General features: G+C 39.0%; 1 protein-coding gene across 13 annotated transcripts in view; it reads right to left on the reverse strand.

Annotated features, from left to right (window-relative positions):
- The window catches only part of USP34 (ubiquitin specific peptidase 34), a 111,215-nt gene that overhangs the window by 62,319 nt on the left and 29,206 nt on the right, over nt 1-19,690 (reverse strand). For all 13 annotated transcript variants that reach the window (XM_064415639.1, XM_064415638.1, XM_064415636.1 and 10 more), the window contains exons 6-10: nt 18,209-18,276; nt 11,124-11,316; nt 8,142-8,203; nt 1,633-1,714; nt 1,448-1,540 (exon numbers count right to left, since the gene is read on the reverse strand). In XM_064415639.1, the coding sequence (XP_064271709.1) occupies nt 1,448-1,540; nt 1,633-1,714; nt 8,142-8,203; nt 11,124-11,316; nt 18,209-18,276 (498 nt within the window). The remainder of the gene's footprint in view (nt 1-1,447; nt 1,541-1,632; nt 1,715-8,141; nt 8,204-11,123; nt 11,317-18,208; nt 18,277-19,690) is intronic.

Consider the following 19,690-nt stretch of genomic DNA (forward strand, 5'->3'; position numbering starts at 1 on the left):
TGAAAGTGACAGTGCTCCTGGATGGCTCCTCTTTGGTTAAATGCTGCTTTTCACAGCCACTTAAAAGAGTTTCTTTGTAAGGATGTTGTTATTCAAAAAATAAAAGAAAGGTTACAGGAAACTTCTAGAAAAAAAAAAATTCTTACGTTGGTTACCACACTTGCACCTCAAAAGGGGTTTTTTTCATTATTTCTTTTATTTTGCCTTCCTGGCATTACAAAAATCTGTGTCAGCAATTGACTGTGTACAGGCCAACTTTCACAGGATTCAGTGGAAGGAAATCACGTGGGTTCTACGCAAAGATGTAATTAAACATCTTGAGATAACTTCAACTTAGGGAAGATGAATTTTTGTCTGAAAGCTCATTTAAGAAGTGTAAAACACACTTTAAGGCCTTCTGTTCTTTCAGCCTAAAGGTGTCAGCCTTTTAAACAACAGGAAGTGATCAGGACATGCTTAATTCTGATATCAAACATTGTGAAAATATCACTTAAACTGTAAAAACATTACCAAAAATCGGTAATTATATTATTCCTAAAGCAGTATAAAATACATTGAAAAAATCCAGAGGTCTAATAGTGTGTGACATACTGTGTGAAAACATCAAGGAAGTGAAAATACTGGTTTAAAATGTAGTGTAAAATAAATAATGATTAATTATTCTGACACAGAAAAATGGTGGAGCAAATGCTATTCCAAAGAGCATTTAATTAACATTCCAGCTGCATGTTTTAATGACAATGGACCACACGGGTTCAGAGTGTGTGTTCAGTACTATTTGATTGAAATAAATGACAAAGGAATATTGAACACATAAAAAACCCCTTTAAATTCTAACCTGCTCTAACAGTGTGTTCCCTAGGCCTGCTCATGCCCATTGTATTCAAATCCCCTAAATAAAAAATGTCACAACCTAAAATAACAAGCAGAGTGACCCATTAAAAGTAGCACACAAATCAATCTTTCTGAAGGCAAAAAGCCTATCAGAGTTTCCAGCTTTAGCAAGCAAAAAAATAAAATTTCAGTGCCTTCTATAGATTTTAACAGCAGCAGAGGAGCACAGCTGTAAACTCCACTGCCACAATTTTCACCTGATTGTTCCCACCAGGAGTACCAGAAATGGAAGCTACAATACACAGGAGCAAGGCAATTTAGCACAATAGTAAAAATACTGCAACTACCCTACAACCTTCATCCCCATTCTCAGAGAAACACTCTGTCCTTGCTATACAACTTCATTTTTTCCCTTGTATAAAAGTAGCCAGGGTGATTTTTTGCATCTAATAAATAACCCAGTAACTGTGGCAGTTACCTAACTTGACATTTTGGTCAGCAAAATGCTCAGACAGCCAAGAAAAAGCAAACAACTCAAAAACGTAAACCAAAACCAAATTAATTTCTATTTGGTTTTTAATCACTCCTGCAATTACAAAAATTCAATATGTACCTGTGCAGCAGCCCAAATACAGTCTATATGTTGAGTACTAAGTCTCCCTTCAGCTGCAAGAAAATTCAGAATCACTTGGCACTGTTTGATGATCTGCAAAGTGAGAACACAGTGAGGAAAGATTTACTAGAACAACAAGTTCATGCTCTGTGTTTATATCAAATTTATAAGAATCAAATACAAACCTCAATATGTAAATTTGGTCCAAAAATGTGCTCAACTACATTGTTGCTGATAAGCCAGTCTGCAAGTTCTTTTGCAATTGACCTGGAGATGAAAAAAGAGTGGAAACATAAAATAATCTGCCTGTAATATTCACTGTGTGCTCTTCTGTAGCACAGCACATCCTGCAAGCTGGTATCTGCACTTGTAGTGAGGACACAAAAACCTTCTGAACACAAACCATGGTCAATGTTCATTTTTCCAAGCAGGAAGCAAATGATTTCTGTATTGTTTTTCTTTAGCTGGAAGACTAATGCCAAATATCAACAATTCATCAGCAAACATAACCAATAATTCTACTAATTTTATTAGTTAATGTGCAACAGACCACGTGCAAACAATTCCAAAGAGCTCACAGGTAAGATTTTGACACTGCTATTTAATCCAAGTTTATCATTAAATTCCAGAAGAATGCAGCTAAAGGTGGGAGTGACAGAAATTATTTTCTTAAGGAAGCCATGGATATATTTTTAGATTCTCTTACACAAATGGCAACTCTCCCAAACTGTGTTTGCCATGGTCATACTCACACACATGCAGCTCACAGATACTCCCAAATTCTCATCCTGCTCATCCACACCAACAGGAACTTTACCCACTGCCATTCCTTAAGCAAACATTCAAACTGACCAGGACAAGGAAATGGAGTTTGCCAAAACAAAAGCTGAACTTCCAGAAAGCACTGCCCTGTCTGCAAAGCAGTGCACAAACTCCTTTTTATTCTTTCTCTTCAAGTAAATGTTTGTTTACCCTGATTTTGGCACAGAAGCAATTACAGGACATCAGAGTATTTAAAGCCCAGGTTTTGGTTTGAATGGCCCTGGAATAACAGAGCTGTGTCTCACAGAGAGGGGATGGAGGGAGTGCCTTGGAGGACCTGAGGAAGAGTTATTTTTACCACTTCTGCTCATGTCACATTTATGGTCACTATTAAAATCCAGGACTGCCAATCTTTATCATCCTCAAGAAGGAACCAAGATTCTCTAAGTAACAAGAGATTGCCTTTGTAGGATTCACTTCTCAGGGGCACACTGCCAGTGCTTCAATTGTTTTGAATTTCCTGATCCTCCTGGCTGAGCCCAAGGAACAAAGCTCCTGTTACTCCACATCATTTCTGGACTGTTCTCTTCTAATTCCAGGACAGTGGCAATCAAATATTGCCACACTGTTCAAAGATAATGTCCCATAACATTTAAGGAATCACTGGCCTGCAGGGTACAAAAGTTTGCCAACAGTTATCATTTATGGCTTACCAATAAATGAGTTTCACACTGTAAAGTCAGTTTGACAGAGGATCTGCTCAAAGAGGGATTGAAAAGATAAACTGCATCTGTTCCATGAATCCAAGCTGTCCTTAGCTTCCCACAGAGCCTCATTTCAAAACCAAACCAAACCCAACTATCCCCAGCACCCAAAAGATGCCCACCCAAAGCAAACTCTGGCACATGCACATCTGTGACTCAGCCAGGGCTGGGATTTCTGGCTAACCAAGGCTGAAGGAAGACCTTTCCTTTCTTCTTGCATCTGAGTTCTTCAGCCTGCAGCGTTGAGAAGGGATCCCAGATAAATAACCACTGCTAGGCTGGCAATGCCAGTATGAAAGGACACATTCCTCACGGGGCCTCTTTATCCAAACCCTTCTGCTCATGGCACAACACCCACCAGGCTTTGTATCCAGTCATATGTTGCATTTTAACCACTCCAAAGGAAAGAACAAAAGCTCTCCTCTAGAATGAGTTCCTTCACATTTTATTAAATTACCATGGTAGTTCTCTGTCTCTAATTCACACCATGTTTATTCTGAAAAACCACAGATAATTCTTTTGAAGGAATGCCTTTTTTAATGGATGTATTCTCAGCAGCAACAAATTCTTTATCCTTCTGGTGAGCTCAGCTCTGGTAAAACAACATCTCAGATTTCTGAAGGTAAATGTGCATTTGATATGGATTTGTTGAGGGTGACCAAAAACAAGAGGATCCTTGTGCAAGGCAGAATGAAGCCCTTGTGCTTCCCAGAGAGAACTGCTCATCCCAGAAAATTTGGCTGAGAGCACAGCAATCAGTTCCCTTTAAAATGGTCAAGTTATTACTCCCACAAAGTGTTTAGTTGTCTGATTTACTAAGGAATATATTTACAATATCAGATTCAAGGATTCACCAAAAAAGCAAATTTCAGTGTAAATGAAGAGTCTGTCTTCTTTCCTGAACACTTCCATTTCAGCAAAGGTTTTCCTGAAAAAAGTTATTCTTTTGTATTAAAGGAAATGGTGAGAGTGAAAATCATGCATTATGATCAAAGCATTCATGTGCTTTTCCCTCTCACATCAAAGCAGCAGCACAAGAAATGGTTTTACAAATTAGATATCCAAATCAGATAGATGTTAGAGTAAGAAAATTCACCTTGGGAGTAACACACAGTAGCTGTTTTTCATGGATTTAATAATTGGATTGCAACAGGAAAAGTCATTTAAAGAACTTGATACTCTCTATGGCTCTGTGTTGTGGCTGAGGGAGGAGAAGAGAATAAAACGGCAAAGGTAGCAGCCACTCTGGTTTAATTGCCTCAAAATCTCTCTCACATGGAAATGTACATAAAACTTAATCCATTTCTCCCTAGAATTTTTAATGTGAGTTCCCTGATAATTCATGTCTGTCAAAAATAACTGGTTTACTTCCAAGAAATGTAATTCAAGCACTTCTGACATGAGTTTCCCCAGGCATTCTATGAGACTATAAGGAAGAGAGGGGGAACTGTGCAGCTGGTGATAGAAGTTGATGTCTGGAACTGCACTGAATCTTGTTCATTCTTATCCTCCAGTTTATGCATTTTCCTGGTAGGTCAAAGAACACCTCTCTATGAAAGGACTGGGTTAAAGTCCTGGAAACATTTTAATCTAAGGCTGTGGTGCAATACTTGGTACCCACATGATGACCCAAATCCAGCAATAAATCCCACAGCAAAGTAACCCCCCTCAAAGAAAACCTTATTTATTCAAGCAGTCAATTCCCCACAAAGCTAAAAAAACCACCCCAGCTCAGAGCTGGATGGAATACAACAGCCAGTCCACAACGTCACTGAACACAGACTAGAAAGGCTCCAAGGGAGAAATGCAGCTCTGGAAGTGGCAGCTTGCAAGGGAGGAACACTAACACCTCTTGACAACATCACTGAAATAGGATCTATAACACAACAACAGATGTGAAACCCTGATCTCAACCACTGAGGATCAGAAATGCAAAGAGGATACAGAAGGCACCTTCCCAACACACATTCAAGCACATGTTTTTGCTTCTGAGCACAAATTTTCCTCTTTGATGCTCTGCAGGCTCTGAAACCACCACTCTGACATCATCTGGAATATTTGTTTAACTGCTGTGTGGGCCACAAGAAAGAAACATTAGTGAGCTGAGTGAAAAAAAAAAATCACCTTTTTTTGCTTTCAGAGAAAATCTGAAAAGATCCCTGAAATGGGGTAGAGAAAGTAGAGGTGTTTAAATAATGCTGCCAGAAACTCAAGTCAGGAAGCTTAGACAAAAATGGAGAAAGCAAGAGTTAAATAAGGTAAAACACTGCAGTGAAGGGAAAAAGCAACACAGAACTTGCAACTGAGTGTCTCAATAAATAAGGAAAGAAAGGAGAGGAAACATTCCAGTTCTTTCTGTTCACAGGTGAAAGGCATTTTGGACACCTGAAATTGCTCTGTAGGAAGCTTTTCAAAGGAGGGTAATCAAGGTTTTTTAATGAGTCAGGAAGTTGCCTCAGTGTCAACCTGGAACCTGAAACCCGAATACCTGGCTGCCTGCCAAGGGAAGAGCAAAACAAAATCTCTCTTTACACCTGTTATTTCCAGAAGCTGACAGCGTCCTCGCTAAAGAAAAGACCAACACTTTTTCCTCTTGTGGTCCAAGTAACACCAAAAAAAAAGGGGATCTTTCACTTCCTGAAAAGCATCATCATTTCTCACTAAGTGACATCAGTGAAACAGTTGCAGGAATCACTTATTCAAAGACTCTGAGCCTCTTCTGCTCAGGCTTGTTATTTTTAGCTTCAGTAGATTTCACACTCCACAGTACCTCAGATTGCAAAGAATTTGGTTCTATCTTTAGAGGCAGGAACAGCTAAATTAGAAGTCCATCTCTGAGGGGAATGCTGAAGCTGGGTGGCTGAGGCATTGCCCACATCTGGAGCACACAAACCTCAGCCCTTGAGAAGACAGGGAACTGAAATCTCCAAAGGCACACAAACACCTGCAGCTACAAACCAGATCCCTCTGTCTCAGCTTCCTGCTGCTCCCCAGTGCAATTTGTGAAATCCAGTGTTCTCCTAGACAGAAGATGCTTTAGTTTGTCTTACCATGGAAAAACTGCAGTGCTGAGGATAAAGGTGGGAAGCTCCCATTGCAAAATATTTCCTCAAAAACCCTGCTGTTAATTCTGAACAAGGAAGAGCCAGGACTAACTGAAAGCTGATGTTTTTTTTTTAAAGGTACCTCCCGCAAACCCACCTTATCAAGATACAGAAGGAGAAATCCCAAAGGTTGACAGTTCCAAACGCATCTGGAAAAGTCAAAACATATAATGGGGATGGCCAGACATAATGCAGGACATCTTCTTTTGGCAAATCTGCAGAGGCTACAAAGGTACAAAATAAAACTTCTTAAGACTTCCTTTCTCCACTAAGGCAAGAACACAGGAATGAAAAGCTTTCCTTTTGCTGCTCATTCAGTCACTGCCAACTCCCTAAGTGCCTTTTCATCCAAAAATTTCTCATGAGCAGAGTCTGTAATGAGAGGGAAGCTTTGTACTGGACAAACTGGAGAAGTGAGACATTTCCCCATCCTTCTGCTCCAGCCCTTTCTGATTATTTGGCTGGAAGCCATCAGTGATTCCACAAGATCTCTGAAGATAAGCAGCAATGCTCGATACTGGTTTGCAACCAACCCTTCAGGTAAAACATCAAAACAACTGGAATTCTGATTTTTTTTTTAAATCACATACTACAAAAGTGGAAAAGAACGTTTTCTGTTCGTGCTGCATTCCTTTCAAATGACAGCCTGTTTACAGATGCCCCTGCCAAGAAAGTAATATCCCAAAGGAGAATCTGACAATTTCCTTCAGCTTTAAAATAACTCTGATGCTCTTGCAGAGTACATCTGCTCTTCTGCAGGGAAATTTAAGCACTCTTTTTTCTTTTTCCACCTTCGTAACTTCTCTTTTTCACATTTGACACAGCAAATCAAACAGCTTTGTATCAGGTTTAACTGGCACAATCACTTGTTACTGTTACTATGACCTAAAAACAATCTCTGTTTCAGATTTTCAGGGGGAGGGAAGAAGAACTGGATAAATCTGAGTTGGTCAGTCCCAGTGTAACAACACAGCAGGAACTGGGAGGACAGTGCAGGAAACACCCCAGCTGACCTCACATTCCAAACATGCTCCCCTCCTGCACTATTTACTATTTATTTCTTATTCCCAAGGTATTTCCACATCTCCACAGAAGCAAAAGTGCCCTAAATTCTGGTTCTTTATGTTTAAAATAGCAACACACTCCCAGAAATTTCTCTTCAAATATCTAAGGTGCTTTCTGCATGAAATCTCCAGAACTGTGGTCATGACTGAAGGCAGATTTCAGAAAGTGTTCAAATGCAGTTTGTAATAAAAGCAGCCAGACAAAAGCAAGACACTGCTGCTGTGAGAGACTTCCCTTTGATAAAGTACAGGAGAGTGTGTGTCTGTGGCTCCCAACATCAACAGAGTACACCACTCCCCAAGAGAAACTTAACAAGTATGTTAGGAGTAAAATTCTACAATTTACACATTTTGCCTGTTATTTCACAAGAATAGTTATTTCAACTACCAAAATACATATTTTTCATTTAAATTCTTGACAGTTCTACCATTAAGTTTAGAGTTACTACAGAAGTGAATACATTTCCTGGCTGGAATTCAATCCCACAGGTGAATCTTCTTGCAGATTTATGTGAGTCCCTCTAAAAGTGTTCCAACACACCTGAGTTGTACAAATAAGGACTTGGAAGGAAAAAAAAAACAACACTAGCAAAAAACTGGGTGGAAAAGTAACAAGTTTGGGAGCCAGTGATGGCAATACAAGTCTTGGTTAAACAAATAATCCAGAGAAATGAGAAGATGGCAAAAATGACATGAACTGGATATGAATTAGCTGGTTCGTCTTTATATATCACCATGGAAATAATGGGCCATTATAGGTATTTATTATTTTAGTATCTAAAGCTTACCTTGATTCTGTATTTTAATACAAAAAAAAGAAACATTTAGAAATATTTTACAGTTACCATTTAAAACCATTTATTAACCCCTGATTAAAATATTTCTAATAAATGTCTCAGATTATCACTGCTCCCCCACGGTGCATAATCCAGAACAACAACAGAGAAGAACTGCAATCATATAAAACACTTGAAGTATTCAGAATAAGGTGCCTACTTACGTTTCTGTGTCTGAAACTAATGATTCATTATTACACACATCATTGAAGGTATGAAGTTGATTCTAGTTAGAAAAAGAAGAAAAGAAAATTACAATTTTATCCAAATATTTGGTGAGGCAGTTTTCTTGTATTTCAAAATACTATTAGTGACACTATAGGACTTTATATGTTTTTAAGTAAGTTGTTTAGAGAAAATCAGAGAATGAAAATCACATATTTTTACAGGAAATGAAGCTTTCAAACATGTCCAAGCTCTTAAATTTAAGACATTACAGAGGAAAAAACCAGCCTGTTAAAAGTTTTACATCTCTTTTCCACTTCTTCCCTCACCATCAATGACTCTGTATCCAATTTTTACATGTACACAATATTTTTTAAAATAATTTAAATTATGTAATAGACCTTACTTGGCATCTCATTAAAATAAAAAAAATTGGAGGCACAGTAATGTGAATTTTTGAAGTTAAAATTAAACCTGTTGCGTAACTTTGTCAAAATATTTACTCTCTTGAAACAAGTTTAGCACATGCACTCTATAATTCAGGTGAATTCACTAATCTTCTCAATAACTCTGTGTGTAAAGACTTCTCAAGAGTTATTTGTGTCCAATCTCAACAATCTTCAGGGGGGAAAAACAGATTTGAAAAACCAAGCTGGTAAACAGGCACTGAAATTGGTCAGACCTGAGAGCCTGAGCACACAATTACTAATGATTGGTTACCAACAGGGAATTTCAAATGACACATATTCAGGAGTGGAAATTAGAGCTGGGTCAGACAACAGTGGAAGCTCACTGATTTTTCTTAAGATGCACCTCCAAACGAAAATCTTTTGAAAGAGTGACAGAGTCTGGAGCTGCTCCTTGAGCTGAGTTTTGAATCCAGGCTCACCATTGATCGACACCTCCCACCACACCAAATCCTTCTCCAAAGCAATTCTGACAAAGACTGTTTTTCATACTGGGATTTGCAAACAATTTTCCCAGTAACCTGAACTAAGCTCTCAGAATTCTGCCCAGCAGCACAAGACAAAGCACACTTTGCAACACCTTGCCCTCCCTCACCTCCTAACTGGTTTTTCACTCCAAGTTTTGTTTCCTCGAATGCCAGAGGGAAAAAATCCCTTTTCATTTTTTACTATCTATGAAACATGGTAAGAAACTAAAGGTACCTGTGCCCAGATACTCAACTGATGCCACACAAATGTGGCAGTGCTAAGGGACACAAAGGTGGAAAGGCTTCAGCACAGAAAGCTGAGCCCTAAAAAGCTGTCCCTGGGCTCATCTCCAGAGCCAGGCACCAAAGGACAGGAAAATAACATTTTATGTGGGAGGCAACAGTAGGAGGGAGGGTATTTTGGAGCTGAACCACCTCAACAGGTGACTGGGAGATGAAAATAAAACAAAATAAAACAAAATAAAACAAAATAAAACAAAATAAAACAAAATAAAACAAAATAAAACAAAATAAAACAAAATAAAACAAAATAAAACAAAATAAAACAAAATAAAACAAAATAAAACAAAATAAAACAAAATAAAACAAAATAAAACAAAATAAAACAAAATAAAACAAAATAAAACTTTCTACGATGTGAATGAGAAAGAAGAATAAATTGTCTCAGTGTTCCACAGCAGTTTTAAAGATTATTCACATAAAAAACACAGACTCAGTAACTTATTAGCATAAATTGGCGTACAATATTCCATTTTTACAAGCTGAAAACTATTTGCTTTAGTCTAAAAATACTGTAAAATTTTTCTTCTGGTAATACAAGTCTGTTCTTTAAAAACTCTCATTTTTACAGCAATATTCATCAATCACAACAGGTGAAAACATAGAACTACTTAACACAACTTCACACTCCCTAAAATGAGCTAGATGCCTGAAAAAATAAAGCAGCTGAAGAATTCTTATTTTCAGACTTTGTTTTGGCAAGGATACACAAAAAAACACACACTGGTAGCTGAACAAGGAGAATTGTATAAAACCAAAGGAAAGTATTTATAGGAATTGAAATCTAATGTAATTGGAACAATGCAAAAGTGGAAACAGATTTTAAGATCAATTATAGTGGTGGATGTAGTTCACAGCCTGTTTTTACAACCTAGTATGTAAATAAATATTTACTTTGGGGAAAAGCCAGCAATAATCTGATTAAAAGTACTTACATATCTCTTTAAATTGCCATTTATTAAATTGAGGGTACTTCTACGTATAGCTACAGTGAGAAGTAAAATCAAGTTTAAGTAAACTTGTACTCAGTGACACATCATCAGGAGAGAGAAGGCCAAATATGTCCAGAAAACACAAAATTGAAAGAGCTCAGATGGATAACAAACTTCCCTTTTGCCCTCCTGTGGGACTGTTTCTGTATGGCTAAAGGCAGCAATGACAAATCAAGAATGCCCAATGTATTTTGCCAGGTGCAATGTGGAGCATTTCCATGGGAAAAGGAAAGATGGGGATTTTTTTTTAGTTTTAATTGTTTTCTATTTGATGCTGTATGTATCTACCTCTCCAATTCAGCCTTCTGCTAATGAGTGCAGAAATGCTCTCTCTGGAGAAGCAGACTGCACTAACGAACACAAAACGAGGTTTGGGCAATACAAAGCAGCAGCTAATTGCAGCAGGGTCAAGATGCTGCAAAGCTAAAAATGCAAACAGATGAAAAGCCTTTCTCAACACCACATACTGCTGTGGCAAGGGGCTCCATTTCAGCCCAGCTGTCACAAAGCCCAGTTCAGCACGTGAATTGTTCAGGTAATGTGAGCCTGTTCCATATGGTGCACAACACAGGCACCACTTGGGGTCAGCTCCCAGCAAACCCTACTCTCACCACCATGGCTGTCATTTCCTAAAGAGGATCCTGCTGCTTTCACACTTTAAAATTAAAAAACAACCACCAAAAAGCCTGTAAACCATAAATTGCAACAGGAAACATTTTCTGCGAGCGTAATTGTTATTTGTAAAAAGTCCTTACTGTTATTTGGCTCAGCCCAGCCAATCTCATTGTCAGAGTTGGTGACATGAAGTATTTGAATGCAAGATCAAGACTTTCTTTATCAAAACACAAGGCTGTATCCAAGGGCTCCTTCACTGTGCTCCACATTAAATCTGCCATGTTCCGGGCCGCGCTCTGCCGCAACTCCTGGTCTGACAGTTTACACAAATACCTGGGGAATGACACGTGCAAGAGAAACAAACAGGCCATGATTCAAACTGCAACAGTCCTGGAGCCATCCTGATTAAAGCAATGATTTCCAGCTCTAAGATCACTCAGTCTTACAATAGCACTATTAAAAGTTGGCACCAATTAATGAAAAACACCAAGGAAAACCAGAAGGATGTATAATAGTTTTCAAAGTGAGTAAATTGCTGAAGAACTTTGCTTAAGTCCTTTCTCTTGCAGTCTTCTAATCCTGCACAATGAGTTGCAACATTAATATTCTCTTCAAATGGAAAGCATTAAGAAATACTTACAAAAGCTAATATACAGAACCTGGTGGAACCTCAGAAGACCAATACAGAAAATCTGTAGTGAAATGCCAGTAAAGTTCACATACAAAACACCAACACAACTGAGAATTTTTTTAAGTGAATGTGAAACAGAAAAATGTTTAGAAACAAGGCTTCCTGAGCTTATTTTGATGCCATTAAAGATGGCACAGTGAAAGGTACATGCATGCAAAGTTAGCATAATTAATTTTTTCTGCTTTTTTCAGGGTTTTGAAGTTTCAGCTACATCCAAACTAGATTTAACTACACAGAAATGTGTTAAAAATCCATTTGTTTGACAGCCTAAGCCTGGATCTCTCCTTGGAGACTGGCCAAATAGATGCATGAATCTTTTAAAAAACACACAAGATATTAAACTACACTTAACCAGATTTATGCACCATTCCTTGGCATTTACATCATATAAACATCAGTACTTTTTTGTCAAAAGCAAAATTACAGGCTGTGATTCTTATTTAGATGATGGTTCTTTTCCACAGCTCTTGTGTAGAGGCCTTAAAATAAACACACTTAAATGATACTTAACACTGTCAAACACAGAAAAGAGACTTGAGTGCAAATAATCCCAGAGACTGGAGATGTAGACAGGAGTCACAGATCAGAAACAGGAGGACAAAAGCAGGACCACTCCAGGCCAAGGCAATCAGAGCCTTCCCTGCTCTTTGTTGTGAAATTTGTCCTCTCGTGTGGAGCACTGGAAATCAAGTCCTGGCAAGAAAATGCTGCTTCTGTGCTATGAGCTCTGAGCAGCAGCAAAGCAGGCATGGGAAGGGAATATTCATGGAAAAGTGCAGCAGCAAAGCAGAGCCAGTGCCCTGCCTTTAACCTGCACACAGGTGAGCCAGTTTCACTCTGAGGAGAAAATGTCCTGGCCTGTGTTACCAAACAATCACTTGTGATTAGCTAATGAGGTGATTTGTCATCAGCAAATAGTGATGAGAGCACTTGTGTTCCAGCCACTGTCCTGTGTGCCCTGCCCTAGTGCCAAAGGGACATCCAGCATCTCTGTCCAGCTGTGCCAACAGCAAATGAAATATTGAGATTTCTTTTATGGGAGAGGCAGTGAATGAAAGAACAGAGGCCATAATTAAGCTCCCACACCCTAAGCAGGTACAGAGTTGTGGGATTTCAGAGTTGCCATCCTGGGAAATATTCAAAAAAGGGGCAGAAGTGGCACCTGGGGACATGGTTTAGTGGTGAGCATGGCAGGGCAGGGTCCAAGGCTGGACTCCACCTTAGGGGGTTTTTCCAACCTTCATGATTCTACAACTCTCAGCAATATCAGACCCATTTTCATATGCAAAGTCTCATCAGGTCTGGTTCCCAGAGCTTCTGTGTCCATAATTCCCATCAAATCATTTTAGTGAAGCATTTCTAAAGATCTCAGACACGTCCAAACACATCCCAGGAGCTGCCTGACTTTACAAAGGACAGAGGAATGTTTGCATGCACTGAGCAGGGACATGGACACACCTACAGGCACAAAGGAAGGCAGCTTTGGTGGCTTCCCTCAATTTCTGGAACAGGACTTGGACTGGAGATCTTCCTCACACTACAAAATCTGGTGAAGTAACTACATGAACATAGTTTATAAAATAGAACATTTCTTATTTTAATACAGCATTATCAGTCTAAACCTACTTTCATTTATACAATTCGCATTACATCCAGATTTTGAACCTGAATCAGACTTGTGTCCTATTTTCTTTATTATGATACTGTGTTGGTAAAAAAAAAGCACTTGAGAATAAGTGGAATTATGGTGTAGGTGCATTTTCATAGCTACAGAAGTACTTTAATAGTATCTTCTGTTTTGCCAAGGCCCTAAAGCAAGCTACAGAGAACAGAGCACTTGTTACCACACAGTTTTTAACACAACAGGCTTTTCTAACCTAAAAAGAAGCAGAAGATGGCAAACTTCTCTCTAGAAGTGTAACGGCAGCCAACACTAGAAAATTTATTGGCACCACTACACTGGTCATAAATCAAACATGATCCTATCTTTACTACAAAGATTAAAACCACAGAAACTTGCCAAGTAGGCCACACCTCCTTTTTTACTGTGGAAAGATGCAATGGTTTAAACCTGTCTGCATCAGTGACACTTCATGTTTTTAGAGGTATAACATTACTATTAACAAAAGAGAGATCTTTACCTGGCACTGGCAATTAACTCACATATTCCCCTACACTATCTGTACATTTGCTGCATTGCTTCATGTAAGAAGAGTGCAGCTAGGGAAAGGTCTATTCGACCCAAAATAGCCCCTCTGAAAGCAGATTAAAGATTTATCCCATGTATAAAAAAATGGATGAACCTATCGACTACTGGGAATTCATTTATCTCTTTCTATTTATACTTTTGGCTTTCTCATTAACCTGTGCCAGTCAGTTGGACAATTATGCTTGAGTGAAAAACAAACTCCTTTCATTTCTTCCATCTGCAACCTGACACTTGGGTGGCACGTTCTCCATTCCTTGTTTTTAAAAACCTGTGAATTACCATTTCCTACTTGTTATCTTCATATCATTCATACATGATATGAATTGCCCTGTCAAAAAAAGAAAAAACCTCTCCTAGACTCTTGTCTCTCCTCCTCTCAATGTAAATTTTTTATTGCCACCTTCTCTGTCACCCTTCCTACCACCGAGGTAGTTCTGTTATTATCTGCAGGATGGAAGGATCAGAACTGTATAGATAGTATAGAAATGTGAATGTGTGACTGACTCATATAATGGCTTAATAATAGCTTCCATTCTGCCCTTCATTATTTTTTTAATTCCTACATTTTTATCTTTTTGAGTCTGATGAGCATGAAGTCTTCAAGGAAGAGATGAATGATATGCCAGATAGATTACTTGTGTAATCTATTTAATCTGGAGTTTTTGCCTAAATGAGACTTTCAGAATAAAATATAACTTTTTTATACATCTGCAGGAAGAATACTCCACATACTCTAGAACCTTCCTGCCAGCCTGGCATACTTAAAATAATTAAATAATATATAGTATCTACATTTAATTTTTTAAACATCAGTTTTAACCCACTTAAATTATTTCACTTTGCTGTATTTGGGGACAGAGAGCTCAGTTTTAAACACACAGTTCCATGCTAATGTAATGCTTACAATCACATCTTATGCTTCAGGACTTCAGCTACTCAGCTGTGAAATCATCTTTTTTTTCCTTAATCTGACTCCTTTGGACCACAGCTGCAAAAGAGCATCCAGCAGAATGAGTCAGTTCTCCTGAAGTGTCTGGTTATTGTCTTCTGACTTATCTGCTGTTTTTACTTCACATTTTCAGATTTTTGGAGGAGGTGAGTATTTTTTTGTGATTAAAACCTTCAAGGCTCATTACAAGAGGTTTTTGTGACATGTAGTGCAAGGAGTGGTCTTGGATACTCCCATAAACGCCACCTTAAGATGAATATTTTTAATACAGGAGAGTAATTTGAATTTTTTAGCTGCATTTTCTATGGGAAGCATCATGGATCAGGAATTGTCTGGAGCTTCCACTTGCTCTGCACATACCAGTGCTGTGTGTGCCCTCTGCCACTGCCACCTGGAATTCCCTCTCCAGCACAGACTGAACTGTTTAACTGGGGCAGAGACAGGAATCTTTCACAAAAAATGTCTCCAGATCCACCTCCAAGCAGGGGACAGGGAGAAGGGGATGGGAGCAGAAAAGGGGTGGTACAAAACACACCCCTGGGCAGTGGTACTGCTGCATTTTGTGCAGGACAGAACTCTCCAGGGCACTTCCAGTCAACAGCCTCAGCACTGATAAAATAGTCCTGAAAAGGGCACTGCTGAGAGCTCCTGCACCCCTGAGACATCCAGGATCTGGAACCCTACAGAGCATCTCTCACCTCTGACCCTGAGGCAGAAGACATGGAACCAATGTCTTTGCTCACAAACAGACATCATAAATCCACCCTCATTTATAACTGCAATAAAGCAGGACTTATTTTCTTCAGTCACTTTCAGATGTCGCATTTAATGGGAGTTTTGCAATTTTAAATGCAGATTTCTAAGGTATTAGGATCAGTAAGAGCTTCCTTGTGAGGAGGTCAAAATCACTTTGCTTCCTTAATGAAAGATGTAAATTTTATTTCATGTAATTTTAAATTTAATCCTTTATTTCTTTCCTAAACTGCTTAAAAACACAGACACTTCAGAGGCAAGATGTGAATGCCTGTGCTCCATTGGCCAGGCAGAAAATAACATTTATTCATCTTTTTCTAGTGGCAGCAATAATGACAGGACTGTGTCCATGATCTCTGGAAATTCTAGCAGTGGTCTCCTCTCTACAAATACACACTTTGCTGTTTCCTTCATCCACTCCTTGCAGAAATAACCATAACATGAGGGGAACCTCAGCTGATAAAAGGTGCCAGTCTCTCTTGCTGGTCAGCCCTGCAAAATGCACTTCTTACAAGGAATCTACAGCAGCAGCAACTGGAACTAAACCAGAGCCCCAGGAGCTCCTTCTGGACTAAAACCCTCCCCAAAGCCTCGCACTTTGCAGGGCAGCAGGAGCTCTGCAGGATTTCTTTAGAAGGTTCTGTGTTGCTGTGCCCAGGACTGTGTCCCCTTTTTTTCTGTCTTTTTCCTGAAGTAAAAGCAGATGGAGACCCAGAGACCCAGGCTGCTAAGCCAAGAGCTGTAAGTTTGACAACCACGTGGGGTGAGCTGCATCCACCAGGAGTCATCCTTGCCTGAAGGCATCTGTGTTCACTTCTGTCCCACTTAAAGGTGCAGCACCAGAGCTTTTTTCTGTAATATGGCCTCCAAGTTCAGTCCCACTCCATAAGCAAATCTTCACTAAAAAAGCTCTGGATTTTGTAACACTGAGAAACCTCAGATCCCATCAGGATTCAGCTGTGAAAAATAAAAACTGGGAGAACATCACCTTCCTGCTCTAAGCTGGGTTTTCCATGGATGTATCCTGTGTCAGTCTTATCTTTTTGATTGATGTCAACCTATTGTAAATCCTACAAACAGACATCAGGGGCATTATTTATGGCAAGAAGCTGCTGACAAATCACACTGCAAATCAAATATTCTAATCTAATATTCTAAGACATGAGGAACCCAAAAAAATCTTCTATACATTCCAGTGACCCCAGTTGCACCTATAGTTATAAAATAGAAAATGTTTTAAGCATTATAGGAAGACAAGCAAGGATTAGCAGCAGCAGCTACAGGATGTGTTATTCTGTCTCCCTCATGCAGTTCCTTATCTCAGCCTAACTCTAATTGCTGATCCCTCAATGCTCTTTTCCATTTCCATACATTGCAAGAAGACAGGGAAGGCTCATGACCAAATTCCCAGGTACACCAACAAGCATTAATGGAATATGTACAGAGACAAGCACTTGGAAATCCTCTGCCTGCCCCCTCTTGACTGCCTCATGATTAATAATTACTTTTGGAAGATTTCAAAGATAGCACATCAGCATTAAAGGAGAGCACATGGCTGGACTGTAACTCAACAGTGATGTGTTTTAATAAAACATCAAAATACTCTTCTCTCTGCTGGTACCATTTTAGTAGAGACCACAGTAGGAAAACAGAGTGACAGCCAAGTCAGTACTTAAATTTTTACAGTCAGTATAAAACCAGACCATTTTAAAATATGAAACAATTCCCAGTCTCATTGTTCTGGGAGCCTGTTTGTTGCCAATGTAATTATTTTTGTTGAGTGTTATTTTATACTGGTATAGTTAAGAAAGGATAATGTGTAAAGGCCCATTTTTTGCTATGAGCAGTATAAGCACATTTCTAATATTAGTCAGAGGAAACCCAGAGCCTTGGAGAGCTGTGGGTCTATGCAAAAGCAGTGGCCTGCACTAGGAAAATTTTCTGTTGGGCCACTGGAATGGGAATTAGCTGTGACCACACCCCTCCACCTCCAGGCAGATACACACACAGAGATAATTTCATCAGCAGCTCACTGAAATCTTTCTATTGTCCTGAGAAAGCCAATAAAAACAAATTGCTTGTATAATTAAATACCCTTGCAAGTACTTCAAATTGAAAGTGTTATTTTCATGATAGACAGCTTGATATAAAGCAAATCTTTGGGACTGGATATATTTAGCTCCATAAAAGTGAGAGCAGACTTTTGATCACACTTCAGCTCCTGCCAGCTGGAAATCCAGAACATCAGAATGTGAAGCTGTGCTCAAACTCAGGGTCTGAAATCTCAGTGACTGCACATTGCTCTTGTACTTCCAGCACCTCACTGCAAACTTGGTGTAGTTTTATGGAGCTATCACAGTGAGGGAGGCTGGAGTACAACTGGACCTGGCCCAACATGTCAGAATGGGGCTGGATGTCACACTCACAGTGCCCTTAACAACACTGATCTCATGGATACTGCAATCAGATGCAAGGAGCTGCCCAAACTAACTCCAAACATTACCTCCACCCTCCTTGTTGACAGTATAGAGCAACAACCTGTACAATTAAAAGTAGCAGCTGCAATTAGAAATAGGTGCTGTCAAAAAGTCCCACAAGAAAAATTCTGAAAACAAAAATTTACCTGATAACATAAGTCCTAAAGGGTATAATGTGCTGCATGACAGCAGGGATGTGTAGCCATATTCTGATCTAGAATGCAAAAACATAAATAAAGATTTCATTAATGACATTTAAAGAGACTGATCAAAAACTGAAATACTGTTGGTACATTTGCACATGCAACCCCACTTTAAAAAAGGCTTTCTTGGTGGTTTTTGTTCAACTTCTTCATTTTCTGATTTTCCAAACTGGTACCTGAGGAATGCTTTTTTGACTTACAAAGAGGATTTGCATCTTTCCTGCTAGCCAGCTGGAAAATACACACTTTGTATAAATAGTATCATATTGCCCAGGTGTACTTTTGTATTTTGTATTTTCTGTAATTTCTTCAGTAGGAAAAACTGCTATTCAGCCTTGTGGGGTTTTTTTTCCCTTTTTCTTTAAAAGTTTACATGAAAATTATTCCATTCTTTCAGTTCCTTGCAAACCACTCCTAAATCAAGTAACACTATTTAATTTGTTTTGTTTTGCTTCTTAGGGCTTACATATCCTATAAAATAAGATGTTTTACAAGCAGTGATTAAGCACAGTTTTTTACTACCATATTTGCATTTCTCATATTTACCATTCTGCCTTTACCACCTTTGCAAAGCTTAATGCAGGAAAAAAATAAATAGAGAGGAAAAAAAAAAAAAAAACAAACAAAAAACCCAAACCAGCTACTTAGCACCGCTGTGAGGAAAAGCAGCAACCAAAAGACTTCCAGAGGCAAAGTCAGAAGTGGCATCTGCATTTCAAAAAGGAATTTGGAGCCTGTCAAACCTGTTACTCCGTGCCAGGTAAGGGATGGAGCACAGCTGAAGCAGCAGCAGCAGCTGCTCCTGCCCACGTAAATTCAATGTAAATTCAATCATGTGCACTTTGCACAGCCCTTGTGAAAAGCAGCCCCGTCACTCACTCAGGGCCCTCTGCATCCCCACCTCTGCTCTTAAAAGAATTTCAGCTTTGCAGCTGATGCAAGAAATTCTGCCTCAGGACTCAATTCCATATGCAGAAAATGTATATATTCCTTCTTGACAGGAGAGAAAAATATTAGGCTGCAGTCAAACTTCTCAGCAGCTTCTTTTCAACATTTCCAGCATTTGCCAAGGAACTTTTTGAGGCAGTTCTGACAAAAATATTTGCAGGCTTACTTTTAACAAGGCAACAAGCACTGCACAGTAACAATATAACCTACTTTGCAAGACAAACCAGCCAAATCTTCCCACTGCAAAAAAAGACCACACTTGGAATAAGCTTCTGATCCAACTGGCAGCCTCAAGAAGGAAAAAAATGCTAACATCCCAAAGATACAAAGTGTCACTAGAAGATGCTTGCTCTAGAAACAGGAATTAAATAACATTTTACAAGGAATTGCAGGGGTGACAAAGACACGATTGTGATTACACAATTTATTTTTGAACACCACGTACTCTGCTTCAAGTATGAAGTATGAAACACCAAA

Source organism: Passer domesticus, chromosome 3, assembly GCF_036417665.1.
Source record: "Passer domesticus isolate bPasDom1 chromosome 3, bPasDom1.hap1, whole genome shotgun sequence".
Taxonomy (NCBI): domain Eukaryota; kingdom Metazoa; phylum Chordata; class Aves; order Passeriformes; family Passeridae; genus Passer; species Passer domesticus.